Here is a 19,524-nt window from a genome sequence, read left to right as displayed (position 1 = left end):
CTGTTGACACATTTTTTAGTATTGGTTCTAAAATATATCGAAAAAGTAAGTAAAATGCATAAATGCTTCATAATAGAAAAACAAAAAGTCTAGTCTTCAGCATCAGGAAATCTATCAAAAATTCAAAGGGTTAGGATTTCTACATCGAGCGGTATTTAAACAACCAGTTGTTTCTTGCGCACAAACTTTTAACAGAGAAACCGGCTGTTGAATTGTAATAATCAAATTTAAAATAGATGGTGCAACATCATTGAATCTAAACTATTGAAATATGACGAAGTCACAAACAGCAAAGGAGCTAAAAGCAGCAGTTACGCACACAATGAAATAGTGCTCTCTTCGTGTGTTTTTTTTAATACTAAAATTTATTGCAATTAATTGGAAATAGACCACTTTATTACTCATACACCTACGACAGATGAAGAACAGGATTCTTTATTGTTTTAATGAAATTATCACACCAAGCATCAACTCTTAACAGTGTTGGCAAATAAAAGTTTTAACATTCTTACTTGTATCAATGGAGAAAAAAATTTTAACATTCTTACTTGTATCAATGGAGTCAATTATTTTAACAAGTGGATTAATTCTGAACTTAAAATAAGCAACTTAAGTTCTTCCAATATATGAACACGACTCTTTTTGTTTAAAACAATATTAGCTTTATTTGATTTTCAATTTATTAAAAAAAAAATAACTTCACCTAAATTTAGATTTGATTATTTTTGCTTTAGTAAAAAACATTCTAATCCTTAGTTTGAGCAACTTACTTAGCCAGAAGGGAACATTTTTATTGGTCATCCAGTATCAGGTGTTGGCAAAGTCACTTCGCTTTTAACCATTATTTATTACAATAGCCAGCAGGTTGTATGTTCAAAGCAATGGCTTAGAACATACAACTTGCTTTTATTTTTATTTACTTATCATCCAACCATTTTCTGCTCATTAAAACAATATTATATATAATCAGCTTATGCCATTGCTATGTTCTTATTGACATTTCCTTAATTTTTTATGTAAAAATCTAGTCTCTACAAAGATTATTATTCTTATTGATATTTCTGTTTACAATTTTTTTGCTATATGTAAATTAGAATTTCTTAAATATTTTTTTCAAAATTATCTCTTGGACAAAACTCATTCAAAACACGGAAGATGGTGGATATAATTAACCTATTTTAGCGCTCAAGTAAATGTGCGTAAATGCAACGTCAGTGCAGTCAGAATGCGTTTTCTCGACTGCTAGTCATGAGGTCGATTGACGGCATACTTTTTTGACACCCAAAACAGTGGACAAGCTAATATTTTAAACCGTATTCGAGACGTGTATTACCTGGACATCTAAAGTAAAATAAATTTTAGATATAAATGAAAAAGAAAACTCTAAATAAATGACACAGTTAAATGAAAATTTTTTATTGACTGTTCATAAGAACACAGCTTTTACAAAAATAAAAATTGTTTTTTTAAAGGGTACTTAGGTACCCGCATCTTTTTTCAACGGGTACCCGGACACGTCGTTTCACAAATATTGACATCTCTACAAATGTATATGCATATATTTATGTATATATATATATATATATATATATATATATATATATATATATATATTATATATATATATATATATATATATATATATATATATGTATATATATATATATATATATATATATATATATATATATATGTATATATATATATATATGTACATATATATATATATATATATATATATATATATATATATATATATATATATATATATATATATATATATATATATATGTACATATATATATATATTATATATATATATATATATATATATATATATATATATATATATATATATATATATATATATATATATATATATATATATATATATATATATATACATAGTTACAATAGTAAACTATATAAACAAAGAAATTATATATAACTACAAACCTATATTTACCTTTAAAACCGTAAGCTCATCCTGTTGCTTTTTAATTCTTTTTTGAAAAACTTCTTCGTTACTGACTTTTTTGATTTTTTAATATTTTATTTTCTCAATCTTATCAGTATGTCCTATCTTAATATGAGACATTTACTATATTTCTTTGGTTGTATGACCATAGAAGCCATAAAAACATAAGTGCAATTTATATGCTCTTTTTTTAACAACTTTTCGATAAAGTACTCTATAGAAGTATTGTCTGAAAACATGTTGTGAGGTCCATAACTATATAACTTAAATATATGTTCTTTTTTTAATTTTACTTTAGTTCTTCCCTATGCAACGTTTTCTACGTTTCCTAAAGAGTTTTTATTTGATAGTATAGCAATTTTTCCCCAATAATAACAGGTTATTGAAATTTAACATTGCATTTCTCCATTGAGCTAAAACAAATAAAAATAGATTGCTTGCAAGATATCTGCTAAATTAATTTTTTTTTAGTGTTTATTCTTGCGTTCTTTTAATAAAATTTTGAATAACTTCTCTGTTTGTAGGCAGCTCACTAGAAATAAAATCCTTTCCAGGTCCATTAAACTCTAAAACTCTAGAGATGGATGAATGTCTAGTCTTAGCTTTTTACATAATTTATGAATCACTTGAGTAAATGAAGAGTAATAATTTCAATAATATCAGTCTATGATCATATAAAGATTTTTAACGGTGAAGAGCCAAGTCAAAAGTTATTTTAAAATTGATTTGGCACTGCGCTTATCATGAGAGTCTACTACATATAAACAGATTATGCTTATTTTATACAAGATTAATTTCATTTCATCTTGATAGTCTAAATGTGAAAACTTGGGCATCAAGACGTTTCCTAATCAAAAAGTAGTTCATTGCAAACATACCTTGAATTTTAATTTTGCATAAAAATACGCTTTTTTGTATGCTTAAGTTCATTTTTTTTTAAACATTAGAATCTCACTGTAAAATAGTATAATTGTCTATCTGCATTAAAAATTAAACAATTAGTTTGTTTTTGTTTGCTAGAATTTTTTTTTTTTAGAGAAGACGATTGATTACTTGCCCAAGCTATATTATAATAACTAATACAGCTATGGATAAATAAAAAGTATAAACTTTTTATGCACATATTAATCAAAAGATAATGAGATTTTGTTTTCTATTATTTCAATATGATTTTTCCACTTTAAGTGTTCATTTAATATTATACCTCAAATTTTCATTGAATTTACTTTTTTAATTTTAATGTTGTTTAAATCTGGAAGTTTTAGGGATAAAATATCATATATTGAAGGTTTTGTGAACTAAAAGTATTTTTATATATCCTTATTTAAGGAAAGTTTCTCACCTTTAAATAAATTTTCGAGTTCAATGTTAACAGTAAAAAAAAAAACTATAAATTATTAATAGATAAGAAAATATTAGCATCATCCGCAAAAAGAATAAAATTTAGTTAATTAAAAAGATAAATGCTCGTAAAGCTTTAAAAAGCTAAAAAATTAAAAAATATGCCTGTAGTTAGTTTTTAATAAATTATTGCCGTTTTAATATAAAAATTATTTTGGCTAGTTTTATTTGTTCCGGATTACATTTAAAATTGTTTCAAATATATAAAAATTATTCGGCCGAGTCGTTATTTGTTTATATTAGTGAGGTTCTATATAATACATTTCCCCCCCCCCCCCCCACCCCTTCATCAGGATTTTTTTTTCATCAGGCTTTCCTTTTAAGTAATAATATAGCTACTACTTTTTCATGCATTTTATAACTTTTTTAAACTTGTTTTGTTATGCTCTTTCCACACAAAGTACTCTCTATATTTATAAAGTTACCACTGCATTATACCATGGTTTTTACTAATTTCTATAAGATCTTGAAAGAGTAAATATTATAATTATGAGTTTTATTTTTAAAATAAACATTTTTCTTTATCAGTAATAATACTTAATGCTTAAATGTTTGTACTTATTGTTACTTTTACGTCCACACTACTCATTAAAACTTAACTTGTGTTTTGCTACGGAAAGCTGATCTATTTCAGTTTTTGGGATACTTTAGTATCATCAAGATAACCATATACAAAGTTTAGGCTGTTAATATATATATATATATATATATATATATATATATATATATATATATATATATATATATATATATATATGTTTATTAAATTATCAATCCATGTTTATTTAAGGTATCAATGTATATTTATCATTAATGTATATTTAATACATTTTTTGTATAAAGAAAGTACAAGCAAAAAGTTCAACATGAAATTAAACAGTTAGTATTAAATATTGTATCTACTTACTATTAGTTATGCTTGTATGTTTAAAAATAATTACAATTTATATTTTTATAAACGAAGTTTGATATATATATTTTTAAAACAGTATACTAACCTTGATTTCCATTTATAACTCTAAAATCTTTAATGAAACAATTGATTACATCATGCCACGGATTTGAGGCATAAACTTTAACGTTTTGAAAAGATTGCGGACTTTGATTTCTTGTGCTGTAAACATTTATTTCATCTATAAACACTACAAATGTGTATACTCCGTTATTTTGGAACTGCGACATTCGTATACTTGTCCATTTATGTAGCGGTAAAGGTTTGGAACGAAACAATTCATAGGCACCATTAGATTTATTAACTGTAGAATAAATATATAATTTTCCTGAACCATCATTAAATATAGCAGGAGCTCTTTCTCCAAATGCTCCAAAGTTATTTCCTGTGGTAAAATGAATGATGTTTTTAAACCCGGCTGGAATCCTTATTGGCTTAAGTTTAAGTAAAACTGAATATTTACTTTCCAACAATGGCAATATTGCAACCAAGTTGTTTTTAATTAATAAACTTTCATTATGATCATTCAGTAAATCTAAGAAATATATATCATTCAGTAAATCTAAGAAATATATATATATATATATATATATATATATATATATATATATATATATATATATATATATATATATATATATATATATATATATATATATATATATATATATATATATATATATATATATATATATATATATATATATATATATATATATATATATATATATGTATATTTAAAGGTGATTATTAATCTTAATACAATTGCAAGAGTCACCGTTTAACGTTAAACGTTCAACGTTGTTTCTCTTTCGTTTTTAAAGTAGTTTTAATTAGTTAAGAGGCTTTTCTGAATTTGAAAGGGCGCGTTCTCAAATGCACGCGGTCATTAAAGAAAGATCTATTAAGCGAGTTACAACCTTTTACCTTTAGAAATGTAATTATTATTTATTAGATTTGCAACATTACATAATGAATCATATTTAGATAAATAAATATCGTTAAGATAATATTATAATTAAAGTAAGTATAGAAAATAGTTTCCAATTTATATATAACAATTTTCGTAGATATAAAGTAGAAAGGATCACTCTTTATAATTTTTTAATTTAGTTACATTTTGTTTGTTTTTCTTTTAGCTTTTTTATGCAACAAAAAACTTATACTAATGCCAATTCCATATAACAGGTTACTACTTAGAAATTTCTGTGATGCTATTAACTATTTTACCAAGTCACAGCACTTTGAAAACATGGAAACAGCATAATATAAACATATGTACCAACTATAAACACAATATATTTAACCTTTTATAAACATATTTAACACATTTATAAAACAGTTATATAAGGTTAAATACATATATTGTGTTGATGGTTGGTACATTTGTTTATACTATGCTGTTTCCATGTTTTCAAAGTGCTGTGACTTGGTAAAATAGTTAATAGCATCACAGAAATATCTAAGTAGTAATAACCTGTTGTTAATTATGTTCTGTTATATATGAATGTTATGTTACTTAAGTTATGTTATATGCATATTATATTAACTTATGGTGTGCGCTTCTTTTGTGTATTGTTGTTTTAATGATGTTTTTTTGTTATTTTTTGAGTTGATAGACATTTGGCTTACCATCACGTTGGTGTCTATTGGTAAAAATGATAAATAAGTAATTTTATTATTAAATCTCACTGCTTTTAATCATTCACTAAAAGCCAAGACAAATTATTTATATACAATTTATAGAATTATAAAGTTTATACAAATAATATATAGAATTTATACTAATATACAATTTATTTTGAAAAACTAAAAACTTTAAGCGAAGACAAATTGTTTTGTTCCAAAATATTTTATAAACTAAAAGCCATAACAAATTGTTTTGTCATATATACAATTTGCTATATCTCAACTTGATTTTTTATCTTTAGCGCTGTTCATTACATGATTTATTTATACAATATTTTGGAATGATGATGAACCAGCATAAATTAATTTTTAAAAGCTAACATGAAATAATAACATTTAACAACTACTAATCTGGTAAATCACAACAGCTTTTTTCTATAAGGTACATTGATTTTCATTTTTTGGATGTAATGTTTTTTTTTATTTATTTACTTATTCTTTGCATTTTTTATTTTAGATTTAACATTTGATGTATTTAGGTGGTATAGTAGAACAAAATTTGTAAAGTTATGTGAAGTTTTTAAAAACGTTTACTAATAACTTTTTTAAGAAATTATATTGAAGTTTGCAAATAAGGGTTTACAATGCTTGTTTTTTTTTTATTTTTCTGTTAGCAGTATATTTATTATTAGAATTGCAGGTTTGTAATAACTTTTTTTATTATTATTTAAAAAGTTAATTTTTTTTTAAACATCTCTTAGCTGATATATAATTTTTTAAAGTCATAAGATTATTGCATAATTTATATTAAATGACAGTTTGTTATATATTAAAATTATTTGTGTGAGCTAGTTAAAGTAGAAAAAAATATATAGAAAAGATCACAGTCTTAGAAATTTTTCTAAGATTTTTTGTTACAACTTTCAATTAAAAGTGAAGTTTAAATGGATGATATTAGGGTAGAAATAGATATTAGTTTAGATAATGGAAATGTTAATAGGCAAGATAATCGTCGCAGAAATGAAAGAGATAGGCTGATGCCAAATTAAAATAATAATTGACTAAATGATAGATATGCTGCTTGACAAGCAGCAAATAATTCAAACCCAAATGAAGAGAGTGTGGTTAGGCAAGTTGAAAGTAATTGTCGCAGAAATGAAAAAGATATTAACAGTTAACAAAATCCTAGATATGCTGCTATATACCAAAGAATGCATTATATAGCAAGAAGTAATACTATTTCAGATAATAATTTTTTTGAAGAAATGCATTATATTTGTCAGCATTGTGGTGCTAAGAAATATCCTGATGAATTCCCTTTTTTATGTTTCCATAATGGAAAGGTAGTTTTGTAGCAACCTTCATAATTTCTACAAGATTTAGAAGAATTATGTAAAGGAAACTATGCAAATAGAAATGCCAATCTGAATTTTTTAAAATATATTAGAAATTCTAATGCCTGTCTTTCTTTTGCATCATTTAAAGCTAATGTAGTTCGACCCATGAATCATGGGCCGCCATGTTTTAGAATATGTACTCAATTTTTTTATCGTATAGGTAATCTATGGCCAAATTAAGATGTTCCACCGACATAATGTTAACTATACATCTATGATCCAGTTGCAGCAGTAAATTTTAGAATGCAACAATGTGTTAATGATATTTGCTTAAATAAGTTAATGTTTCAATTGCAAACTATAATTAGTGAAGAGAACCCATTCGGTCTTGCATTTAAAAACATGGCTGAAGTGGAAGATAAAAAAAATTGTTGAGCAGCTCTAGAGGGTCGCTCAGTGTCAGTTGTAAAAATGTCTTAATTTGAAGGGCATGATAAACGTTGCTATAATCCCCCTTCACATAATGAAGTTAAAGTTGTATTTGTTGTCGAAGATGTTGCACCACCTGCTTTCAGAGAAGTTGTTATTTACCCGAGAGGTCATCCTCTTAAAACTATATCAATTATGTCTGACAAATTTGATCCTATGGTTTATCCTCTATTTTTTCCAAGGGGTGATGCTGGTTGGCATAACAATTGGTTCACAACCCTGAACGTGCTACATTGGTTAGGAATCATGTTACAATAATAAACGTTCAGTTAGACATATTTTTTCTTTACTCTTTTATGTCAAAAAACTGTTTCAGAAGTATACTGTTGATGTGTATTTAAAAATTGAAGGGCAGCGTCTTGCTTGGTTACTCAAGTATTTAAACTTAAGTTAAATAACCTTCTCAATGATAACTTTAGGCACGGTGTATTAGGGATTGTTGTAACACATGTTCAGGTTATTGAATTTCAAAAGCAAGGTTTACCACATGTTTATATTTTACTTTAAATTACAAATAAGCCTGAAACAGCATAGGATATCAATAATTTAATATACGCAGAAATTCCAAATCGGATTGTTAATTTTGATCTTTATTACGTTATTAAAACTTGCATGATTCACGGTCCATATGGCATACTGAATTCAAATTCTCCCTGCAAGAAAGAACGGGTGTGCAGCAAAAATTTTTAGATTGTCGTTATGTTAGTACACCTGATGCATTATTGTGAATTTTCGAGTGTCCAATAAGTCATATGTCACACACTACTAAACGCCTTAAAGTTCATCTACCTGAAATTCAATTAATGTGCTTTAGGTAATTAGAAGAACAAAACGCTTTAGTTTGTGCAGCTCAACGTGATGCGCTCCTAACGGCATGGATTAAGTTAAATACTGAAAATAAAAGGGCACATTGCTATTCGTATGAAGACATTACTTATCACTTTATATTTGATGATAAACATTGTAAATGGAAGGTTTGACAGAGGCGTGGTAATAAGGTAATAGTAAGGATGTATAAAGTTAATCCAACTAGAGAACTGTTTTTATTAAGACTATCACTTTTGCAGGCAAGAGGAACAAGATATCGGGAAGATGTGCGTACTGTTAATGGTATTTTTCTTGAAACGTTTTGTGAAGAATGTGTTTTGAAAGGTTTGTTGCAAGACAACACTTGATGACAGATTACTCTTTATGAGGCGGTTTTAACGCATGTGTCAAAGCAAAATAGATAGTTGTTTTCAATAGTTTTGACCTTTTGTGAACCTGGCAATCCTTAACACCTCTGGGATACATACAAAGCTTTTATGATGGAGGATTTTATTTAACGCTTAATCCCACTTCTCTTAGCTGAACAGCTACTCTTTGTAAAATTGGAAAAATCATTAATCAAAGTGGCAATAAGTCTTAAATCAAAATTTCAAATATTTATAATTTTTATTATGTTATTCTACTTATAATTTTAGAGTCGTTAAAATTTGAGAGCTGTTGTGATTTTAGATTTGTTAACATTTGAGCACTACAGAAACTATTGCTCCCAACACCTAGGGCCTCTCTCAGAGAGGTCCTTCAATGGCATGTAGGATGTCATCCTTACCGCCATTACGGTATGGATGGTTCATCTATACCGTAATGGCAGTATGGATGAGCCATCCTACAAATGGAGGGCTCATCCTCACAAGCATGTTGGGAGACGCCGAAGAAAAAACAGCAACCCAATGGTTGTAAATGTCCTCTATCAGTGAAGATTTTTATAACTTTTTTGTTGATGGTTTTCCTTCGGTGATTTTTTAAATTTTTTTTATTTTTTTAATTTTTTTTTTTTTAATTTGTAATTTTTTTTTTAATAAAATATTTTGTTGTATATTTGATTTGTTATGGTCTTTTTTAATTAAAATTTTATTTGTTTCTTCACCAATTAAACTTAAATATAGTTATATTGATTCTTTATCCGATTATCATAATGTAATGGTTCTACATTCTTTTGTTAAAAATAATTAATTGGTAGTTTAATTTATTGAACTCACTGCTTTTTAAATTTACTATAAGCTAAGACAATTTATTTAGCTACATAAACGCAGTTTATTTATACCTCAATTTAATTTTTTGTCTTTAATGTTTATAGTTTGGCTCCTTGAAGTATTTATTATTTTGCTTTTTAATTAAAATATTATATATCTATTTTGATGTCTTTCAAATTAAGGTAGAGTTTGCTAAAAGCCAACATGAAATAACGTCATTAAGCAACACCGACAAACTGCATGATGACAGCAAATGAAGTATGAAAACAGGTTACCAAAAGCAGGTAAATTGTTTTCCAGTTGTTTTATTTTTCTTGTTTTACATGTCTACTTATCTGTTGCAATTTTTATTTTAGGTTTGTCATATGACGCATTAATGCAATATAAAAGATCAAAGTTTACATATCTTTTTAAATTTGTTATACACATGTTTGATTGTAAATTATTTTTTTTTTGTTTGAAACGTATTTGCACTCAATTGCTTAGTTATTTATGATAAACTTAGTTATTTTTAATAAATTTATTAAGTTGTTTGCATTTAAAGTTTTTAAGATAACAATTTTCTTTTTAAAAGGAAAATCAACCAAGGGGGTACCAAATTATTAATAACTCCTGCATGATATAAGTTAACTTCAGTTTAATCTTTAGAACAAATCAAAGCTCACGTTATATAAAATATTACAAGAGTTTAGTTTCAGCTTTTCGTCAATTTAAAGCATGATGAAGTGTTATTTATTTGTGTCAATAACTATAAACGTATTGTGTTGTACTTAGGAATGTCGAGTAAAATGGTTCTGCCTTACACTTATATGACCTGTGTCAGTTGTAAATTACTCAAATAATGTTAAATAATAAATGGTAAATTATTTTACTTCCTCATGTTTTTTATGTTAATTTTACAGATAGATTAATTTTTTCAACTTGAAGGGATTTTTCTAAAACGGTCTTAGTTAAGGTTTTGCAACTTTAAGTTGTCGAAAACAGCCACTATAAATTAGACCAACCATAACCCGTACTACGGGTTGCTTTCTATTACGGATTGCTAGTTATATAAACGGAAAAGTGTTTTTGCAATTTATACCCGAGAAATGGTCTTTATATATATAATATATTTAATATAAAGGATACTGTTGTTTTTATAGGATATATATGTTTTCTTTATGATTAATGTTATTAAATAAGAAATAAATATGAATGGAACTATCCACTTCATTCTTGTGATCACTAAGACTGCAAATTTGTTTTGTAGTTTACCGATAAATTTATTCAAGCTCCATAAGTTTAGTATGTAGAATGAGGTTATTAAACAATCTTGTGTCATATCCTGTGTCAAAGGTTCTTTTTAAATAAAACTCCGAAAAACATTTTATGCTTATTTTTGCTCTATTTTTTTTCATTGAGTGACAGTTTTGGCAAATTTAACAAAAGTTTAACTGATTATCTTACTTTAAGGAAGAGAGTAAAAATTGTTTTTGCATTATTAAATGATAATTTATTAGTTTTAAACCATAGGCTTAAACTTTTTAGCCAGTTTTTATTGTTTTGAGTGTTAATTTTTGCATCGGAGTCATCGTTGAACGAACATGTAACGTCAGCATACTAATTGACGATATTTCTTGAAATGCTTTGTTTGTATTACAAATATATATCAAAAAGAGTAATGGTTCCAGAAATGATATCTGTAGGATACATAAAGTAAGGAGTTCCAGACTTCTCCAGTACAACATACTGTTGAAAAGATAATTTTAAACTCTCTTATATATTAGGCCTTCAATGACATAATGCTTTAACTTTGAAATTAAATCTCGCAATCGATAATATCGAAAGCTTTTGAGAGATGGGTAAATACTCCTACTTAAATTCTTGGTCAACTTATGAAAAAAAATTCAAATTGATTTTTGTGTAAAAGCGTATTTAATGCTAAGCAACCATAAATTCTATAACAAATCGCCCATTTCAATATTCTTGAAAATATAGAAATATAATGATATAGGATAATAGTTAAAATCAGAATAACTAATCACCTTTTTTGAAAAATGGGTGATTTTAGCTAATTTTATTTTATCAGGAAACATACTATTTTCAAATAAAGATAACATTAAATAAATCGAAGGTTCATTAATTCTATTAATAGCATATGTAGCTATATTACTGGTTATATCGTTGTATCCGCATGACATGAAACGCCTGAGTTCAAATGCTATGTTAAACTTGTGTTTATTTATGTCCTTCAAAAATTTAGTTTTATCTTTTTTTATAAATATATCTAAACCTGTCTAAAGATCCTTGTTTGCCGATGTATACATAGGGGAAGGGAAATATATTAAGGAAGCCTCTATGAACACTAATCCCACCACGTATACAATGGGCCTGAGTATGGCACGTTCATTTCAGGCACCCCTATTTTTGAGACCGCAAAAAACAGCTTTTAGGTTTTGTTTTCAATATTACTCATTTCACGTAAAACTCGTTATTTGATGAACTAACAAAATATGGTGCCTTAAGTAAAGTTATTCAATTTAATTATTAAAAAAATACTGTAGATGTGTGCATCAACTAAAATAATAATTTTTTTTTTAAAAAAAAGTGACTTTACTGCAAATCGATCACAAAGACTGCGCGTATTTGCCTCTCGGCCAAAATAACTTACAGTTCAACTTCTAAATTAAATTTATTAATTTTTTTTTGATATATATGCTCGTGAATATATATATTCACATATTTCATTTTTATATATATGTTTGAAAACATATATATAGTTCTTATTGGAGGCCGGTGCGAAGGAAGGAAGGGGGAAGGGGTTAAGACAACCCTCCTTTAATAAGTATTTATATCAATAGTCAGAAGATTAGAACGGATTTTTACCTTCAGTCCACAAACTTGAACCTTTTTTTAGATATAATCGGCAAAGTGGGACTTAGACTATTTATCCCTAGTCGATTTTGTCCCAAAAGCAAAAACACCTGATACACTTGACACCTACTTCGTAGTCCACGTGACAACAACTCGCTGGCCTTATACTTGATTGCAAGTGATTATGTATTAGGATTACTCTATAATCATAAAGTATAATCACGTGGATATGATTATCTAAATATTAATACGCTAATGAATAGTGCGCATAGTTACGCCTAATGTTAGTGTTGTTAATGACGGTTCTGTATTCTGTAAAATACACCATTTCTTAGTTTTTAGGTAGTTTCTAGACTTTTTTTTATGCGCGGTTACATTTTCCATGCGGTCTTTCGAGTGAAGTTAGCTGTCGAATTAGAGATGATATACTCAATGATATTCTCAAGAAGAGTTGGTGTTGTTCATTGTTTAAAACAAAAATTTAAATAATCGTTTGTTTGTTGTTGGTTGTTTTTATTATTCTAATTTTTATAGCCTGTTTTCATTTTTTAGAAGAAGTTAAAAATAAAATGTCTGGTAAAATAGTTTTTTAAATACAATCTAAACATGAATGCTGCAATTTATCTAATCTTCTTAATATGAATACTGTAATTCAATAGTGTTAGTGTCGTTTCATTTTCTTTTTTAATAAAGAACTTTCTAGGCTTTTCTAAAAGCGTTTTTTTACTCCACGCGGTCTTTCAAGCAAGGTCTTCCAGCCGATTAGAGCTGATAAATTTTTAGTTTCAAGTGGAGCTGATGTTGTTCATTGTTTAAAAACTAAAATTTGTTTGTTGTTCGTTGTTTTTATTTTTCTGTTTTTTTTTTAGAAGAAGTTAAAACTAAAATGACTGGTAAAAAAATTTTTTTTAGTACAATGTTTCTCTTTTAGTAAAGTGTTTCAGTTTTGTCTTCAGTCATTTTAGATCATTCTAAGCAAGTATTGTTTCATTTTTTTAGAGCAGTTAGAAGGAGCTGAAGGCCTTTTTGGTAAGTATATAGTGTATAGTAGTTTATTTATAGTTTATATTAGTTCAAGTTTATTTATTGTTTATATTAGTAAGTTTATTTATAGATTTTAGATTAGAATATATGAGAATACAAATTTTTTTTTAGACAGGCTAGCTGAAAGCGACTTAAGTAAGTTTTATCATTTAGATTTTATTTAAGTACAAATGTAGCATTAGCAATTTTATTGTATATAATTTTATCTCAATTTTTATTTTTAGACAGACAGGTAGAACTCAGTAAGGACGTAGATTTTGTAGATTTAAAAACTTCTTTTGAATATTCTTTTAAAGCATTGAATATGTTTTAAATATTTTAATAAATTTTGTCATTTAGGTGTGGTAGCATCATCAGTTGGTGCAAATAGTAATGTCTTTTATTTTATTTTACAGCAAATAGTAATGTCTTTTAATTTATTTTAAAAAGAATCTATAAATATTGTTTATTTAAACATAATCATCAGGATAAAATAGATAAGGTAGATAAAATAGCTTTTTTATTTAATATTTTTTTATTTAGTTATAACTTCAGTTGCGCCAGCCACAACAGGTAACTTCGTACATTTATTTTAATATACTTGAATTACATTTGTTATTTAACTTTTCAAGCAATACATATTGTTTATTTTAACATTATCGTCAAGATTATATAAATAAACTTTTTGATTGATAAATTACTTTAGTTGCTTCTGGATCAACTTTAAACACATTACTTCATATTTTACTATAGATAAATGTAGATAAAAAAATGTTGGAATATTTTTTTAGATTTAAAAGCAGTAAGCTTTTTTCTAAAGGTTTTATCTATTTTTGAATTAAATCCACTATCACTACATTTGTTCTATGTTTATATAATGTACTTTAATAATTTTGTCATTTGAAAAAATATATCTATGTTAAATTAAACCAGGTTGTAGAAAATAGTTATAGTTTAATGATAATGTTGTAGACCTTTAGAGCAGATTATAGATCTTTGATCTATTTAATCTATTTAATAACCTACTACCAAAGGGAAAATTTACTATCAGTTGTTTGTTTGTTTTTCTGTTTAGTTGACAGCAATGAAGAGAGAGGTAGTATGTTTAAAAGGATTTTTATTTTTTTATAAAGTAACTAAAATGTTTTTTAAAATATTGTTGTTGACTTGAAAGTAAAACAGTAGGTTTTTATAATTTTATACAATAAGCCCAAGAACTTAGGTAATACTTAAAATTATTTTGTCAATAATAGAGAAGAAATTTAAAATTCTCAGTAAGACAGCTTCTTATTATTTTACATTAAGTTGGTTTAATTAAAATTTATTTTTTTTAGTTGATCAAAAGAGAGCTAATAAAGGTATTAGTTATATTAGTTTAGTGAATTTATTTTTAAAACATAAGGTAAATATTTTAACGTCTATACATTTAAGTAGTTTTATTGTTTAGACACAGAATTGAAGACCGATATAAGTCAGTGTTTTTCCTATTGGATAATTGTTAATAAGAATTTGTTTATTTGTACTGTAACTGGAATTTTAAAACTTCAAGTACTAAAGCTTTATTTTCTTTTTTCTTTTAGGAAAGTTGGAAAAAAAACTAAGTATAAATTATGTGATTAGTATAGTTAAATTAAGCATTTATATTTTGTACACTCAGTAGTCCAAGTCAGTTGTCACATTTTAGAAATTGTCCAGGAGAGAGTAAATAGTAAAATAATTAGTCTTTATTGGCTTTTTTATTCTTGATGGTTAAATTTATGTTTTATTTAATTTGTCTTATTTAATTTGTCTTGAGGCACATAATATATAATTTTGACAAAAATAAAAAGTTAAATAAAAAAAGTGAAAAGTCATTTCTGAACTACAGACGTTTTTCCTTTGAACATTGTGGAGACACCAGACCCTTTATATTGACCAAACTTTGTTTCACATTGTTGCAGGAAAACAGTCTTTATACCTATGTAGATACTGAAAAACTCAAAAGGTCTCATACATAATTCATTTTCACAAAAAAACTGGATAACCGACCTTTGTCTTCTGAGGTACAGATAATAAAATTTAAACTTTATTTTAGTTTTTTGGTTTAGTTTATAGTTAATTTTAATTTAGTTTTTATTACTTTTAGCTTCAGTTATCTTTTTTCTTACTTTAGACAATTTTATGGAAGAAATAAGGGAAATACGTAAAAAAAATTATAGTTAAATATTTATTTATATGTAAATATAATTCTATCAATTATTCTGAGGTATATTTTTTGTCTTTAGTGTCTGGTAGAAGCACAACTGGTAAGCTAATACTGTGTTTTAAATTTTATTTATTTTTTACGGAGAAATATGTGCAATAGGTGAAAGAAATTTTTAATATAAATATGACATTTTTAAACTGTTTGCATTTTACTCATATTTTTATTAAAATTAAATTTCTCACAAGTTTAATTTTTCTTAATTTACTTTTTTTTAATTTATTTTTAGCATCCTCTTCATCCTGTGAAAATGGTGAGGTTATGCTTTATATTTTGATTACAAAAAATTGGAAATATTTTTAAATTTTATTATATCCTTCTATTTGCAATTTTAGAGTCGTTAACATTTGAGGAATACAAAATATATCGCTCCCAACACCCAGGACCTCTCTCGGAGAGGTCCTTCAATAAGTAGCAAAGTAATGGCGGTATGGATGAGCCGTCCTTCAAATGGAGGGCTCATCCATACCGGGGTGTTGGGAGGCACCGAAGAAAAAACAGCAACCAAATGGTTGTAAATGTCTTCTATCAGTGAAGATATTTATAACTTTTTTGTTGCTGTTTTTTCTTCGGGGTGACTTTTTTTTATTTTTTTTGCCTTTATAATTTTTTTTTTAATTCGTAATTTTTTATAATATACTATTGTTTGTATTTGGTTTGTTTTTGGTTTTTTTAATTGAAATTTTATTCGATTTTCACCAATTAAACTTAAATATAGTTAAATTGATTCACTACCCAATCATCATAATATGATGCTACATTCTATTTGTTAAAAATAATTAATTGGTAGTTTAATTATTTGAAAACACTGCTTTTAATATTTACTATAAGCCAAGACTATTTAGCTATATAAATGCAATTTATTTATATCTATTTGATTTTTTATCGTTAATGTTTTTAGTTTGGCTCCTTGAAGCATTTTTTTTCTTTTTAATTAAAACATTTAAATCTATTGCAATGTCTTTTAAATATAGCTAAAGTTTACTAAAAGCCAACGTGAAATAACGTCATAAAACAACACCGACAAGTTGCATCATGACAGCAGTTTAACTATGACAACAGGCTACCGAAAAGCAGGTAAATTCAACTCCAGTTGTTTTTTTTTGTTTTGTTTTGTTTTTCTTTTATGTCTACTTATCTTTTACAATTTTTATTTTAGGTTTGTCATATGACGCATTAATGAAATATAAAAGATCAAAGTTTACATTTTTTTTACAATTTGTTGTACACATGTTTGATTGTAAATCAACTTTTTTTTGTTTGAAACGTATTTGTACTCAATTGCTTAGTTATTTATAATAAATTTATTTAGTTGTGTGCATTTATCGTTTTAAAGACAATTTCCTTTTTTAAAGAAACATGTATCAAGGGGATACCAAAAAATTAATAACTCATAAATAATTTACGCTCACTTAATATCAATCTTATTATTAAAGTTCATGTTATAAAAAATACAACAAGAATTTAGCTTTAATCTTTAGTCAATTTAAGGCATGATGAAGTGTTATCATTTTGTGTCAGTAACTAAAAACGTATTGTGTTGAACTTAGTAATGTCTAGGAAAATGGTTCTGCCATACACTGATATCACCTATGTCAGTTGTATATTACTCAAATAACGTTAAATAATTGTTAAATTAATTTATTTTAATTTTACAGATAGTTTAATTTTTTAATTTGAAGGCGTTTTTCTTACAGGGTATTAGTTAAGGTTTCGCAACTTTAAATTGTGGAAAACAGTCACTATAAATTAAGTAACAGACCGGCCGTAACCCGTATTACCAACAAAAACGTATATCATCAGGATTTATAAAATATATATCTACATATAACTAGCATCTGTTTATCACTATACCAGTTCTTTTCAGTTTTACTAAATTGTATTTACAAATAAAGCTCAAAAGGAGAGACAAAACAAATAACATTTTATTCTGTTCGTCAATTACTTTTATTTTTGTGGACATTTAAAACGATTGTATTTTGTATAACTAATTTTTGCTAAATATGTTATTCAGTTTGAATAGCTTAGACCAAAAATACAGGGCAATTTAACTTTATTTGCAAAGTATATATATCAAAAACTTGATATTTGTACTCTTTGTACAACTTTATAATTTGATATTTGCACCACTTTGTACAACGTACAATTTGATATTTGCACCACTTTGTACAACTTTGTAGAATTAAATAGCTCAGAAAACTGATTCACATCAGAGATTCCGAAGTGTATTGAAGTTGAATAGAATACTTTAAATTATAAAAGTACAATCGGTTTATGACTTATCTCAATGAACTACATTCTTCCTAATTATTTTTTACTTTAAAAATCACGTTTAAAAAATTACTTACCTAGAGTTTCACAAGTTAAAATGGACAGTATAAAAAACCAAAAGTTGATATATGCATAAAAAGAATTAAATTTTTTTGTTTTTATATATTCCATTTATTGTTTAAAGCTAAATACTTTTAATAACCTTGCTTCACCTTTCTTACGGTTTGTCTTTTAATTATATAATGAACAAAATGCGGGTTTATAAATTATTTATTTATATTACGAAATACTTTAAACTGTGGTAATCTATCGTTATTTCGTGTTAAAACATAACCATAGTAGCGATTTTGATTAATCTGAATTTTTAAACATGAATAATTAAAATAATAATATTCGTAATAAAACATATTATTCTAAAATTAATTCTTAGAATTTTTATCTGTGCAATATATACTTACATTTGAATATCTTAAGAAATAAAATATACATTAAAACATATACTTACATTTAAATAACATAAGAAACAAAAATACAAATATAAAATTTTTTTTATTATTAATAATTAAACCATCATGCAAAATAAAGAATACAACTTTTTAGTTTACAAATATAGTACACGAGAGTCAAATAACTAAAAGTTGTTAACATTCTAGCTTCGGCTATGCTTTCAGGATATTGAATTTGCGTATAGTTCCGCAAGCTTGCTTGTAACTTAGTTCGTGAACTTTAAATTTGGAATGCCTTTTTTTATTTGCTCTTTGCTATATTTAGTGACAAATTTTCTCTTGTAGTTTCAAGACTTTGTTGTTAATAATTGATTGATTAAATAAATTTTAATTGATTTTAATTGACAAGAGGATAGGGGAATTAATATTAACTTTCCAATCACAGCGCATTTCTATTTAATTTCAATAAGTGGCAAAATTAAGTATGTCCTGAATAATTTCGGAATCAAAATTAGAGTAAAAAAACAATACTTTGATTTTTTGAAAGTTTTCTGCATTTAAATTTTTTAAATTTTTTACGGAAATAAATAATATAATTTTAAAGACAATTTCAAAGTTTCTGTATGTGGAAGATTATTTTTGTGAATCAATTATCATTAGGTCATCTTGGAGCACCCTAATAACAGAAAATTTTCTTTTTTTTAATTTTATCAATTGTTTTGAATTTTATTTAATTTAATAATACTTTGTTATACAAAGCTCTTATATCATAAGATGTTTCTGGCTTAGCATAGGAACAGCCTCAAATAACATAAAAAACAAATCCAAAGTAGCTTCCGTTATTGACTAACACTTTGCGTACTGAAGAAGGGTAACCTGGGGCAA

General features: G+C 26.0%; 1 protein-coding gene across 1 annotated transcript in view; it reads right to left on the bottom strand.

Annotated features, from left to right (window-relative positions):
* LOC136089265 (uncharacterized) overlaps positions 1-18,416 on the bottom strand; it is a 33,499-nt gene extending 15,083 nt beyond the window's left edge. The window contains exons 1-2 of the mRNA XM_065815112.1: positions 18,271-18,416; positions 4,378-4,866 (exon numbers count right to left, since the gene is read on the bottom strand). Of these exons, the coding sequence (XP_065671184.1) occupies positions 4,378-4,866; positions 18,271-18,364 (583 nt within the window). The 5' untranslated portion in view covers positions 18,365-18,416. The remainder of the gene's footprint in view (positions 1-4,377; positions 4,867-18,270) is intronic.
* Between the last annotated feature and the right edge of the window lie 1,108 nt (positions 18,417-19,524).

The sequence above is a fragment of the Hydra vulgaris genome, chromosome 13, assembly GCF_038396675.1.
Source record: "Hydra vulgaris chromosome 13, alternate assembly HydraT2T_AEP".
Lineage (NCBI taxonomy): Eukaryota > Metazoa > Cnidaria > Hydrozoa > Anthoathecata > Hydridae > Hydra > Hydra vulgaris.
Note: the sequence above shows the minus strand (reverse complement) of the source record. Positions and strands in the feature narration are given on the sequence as shown.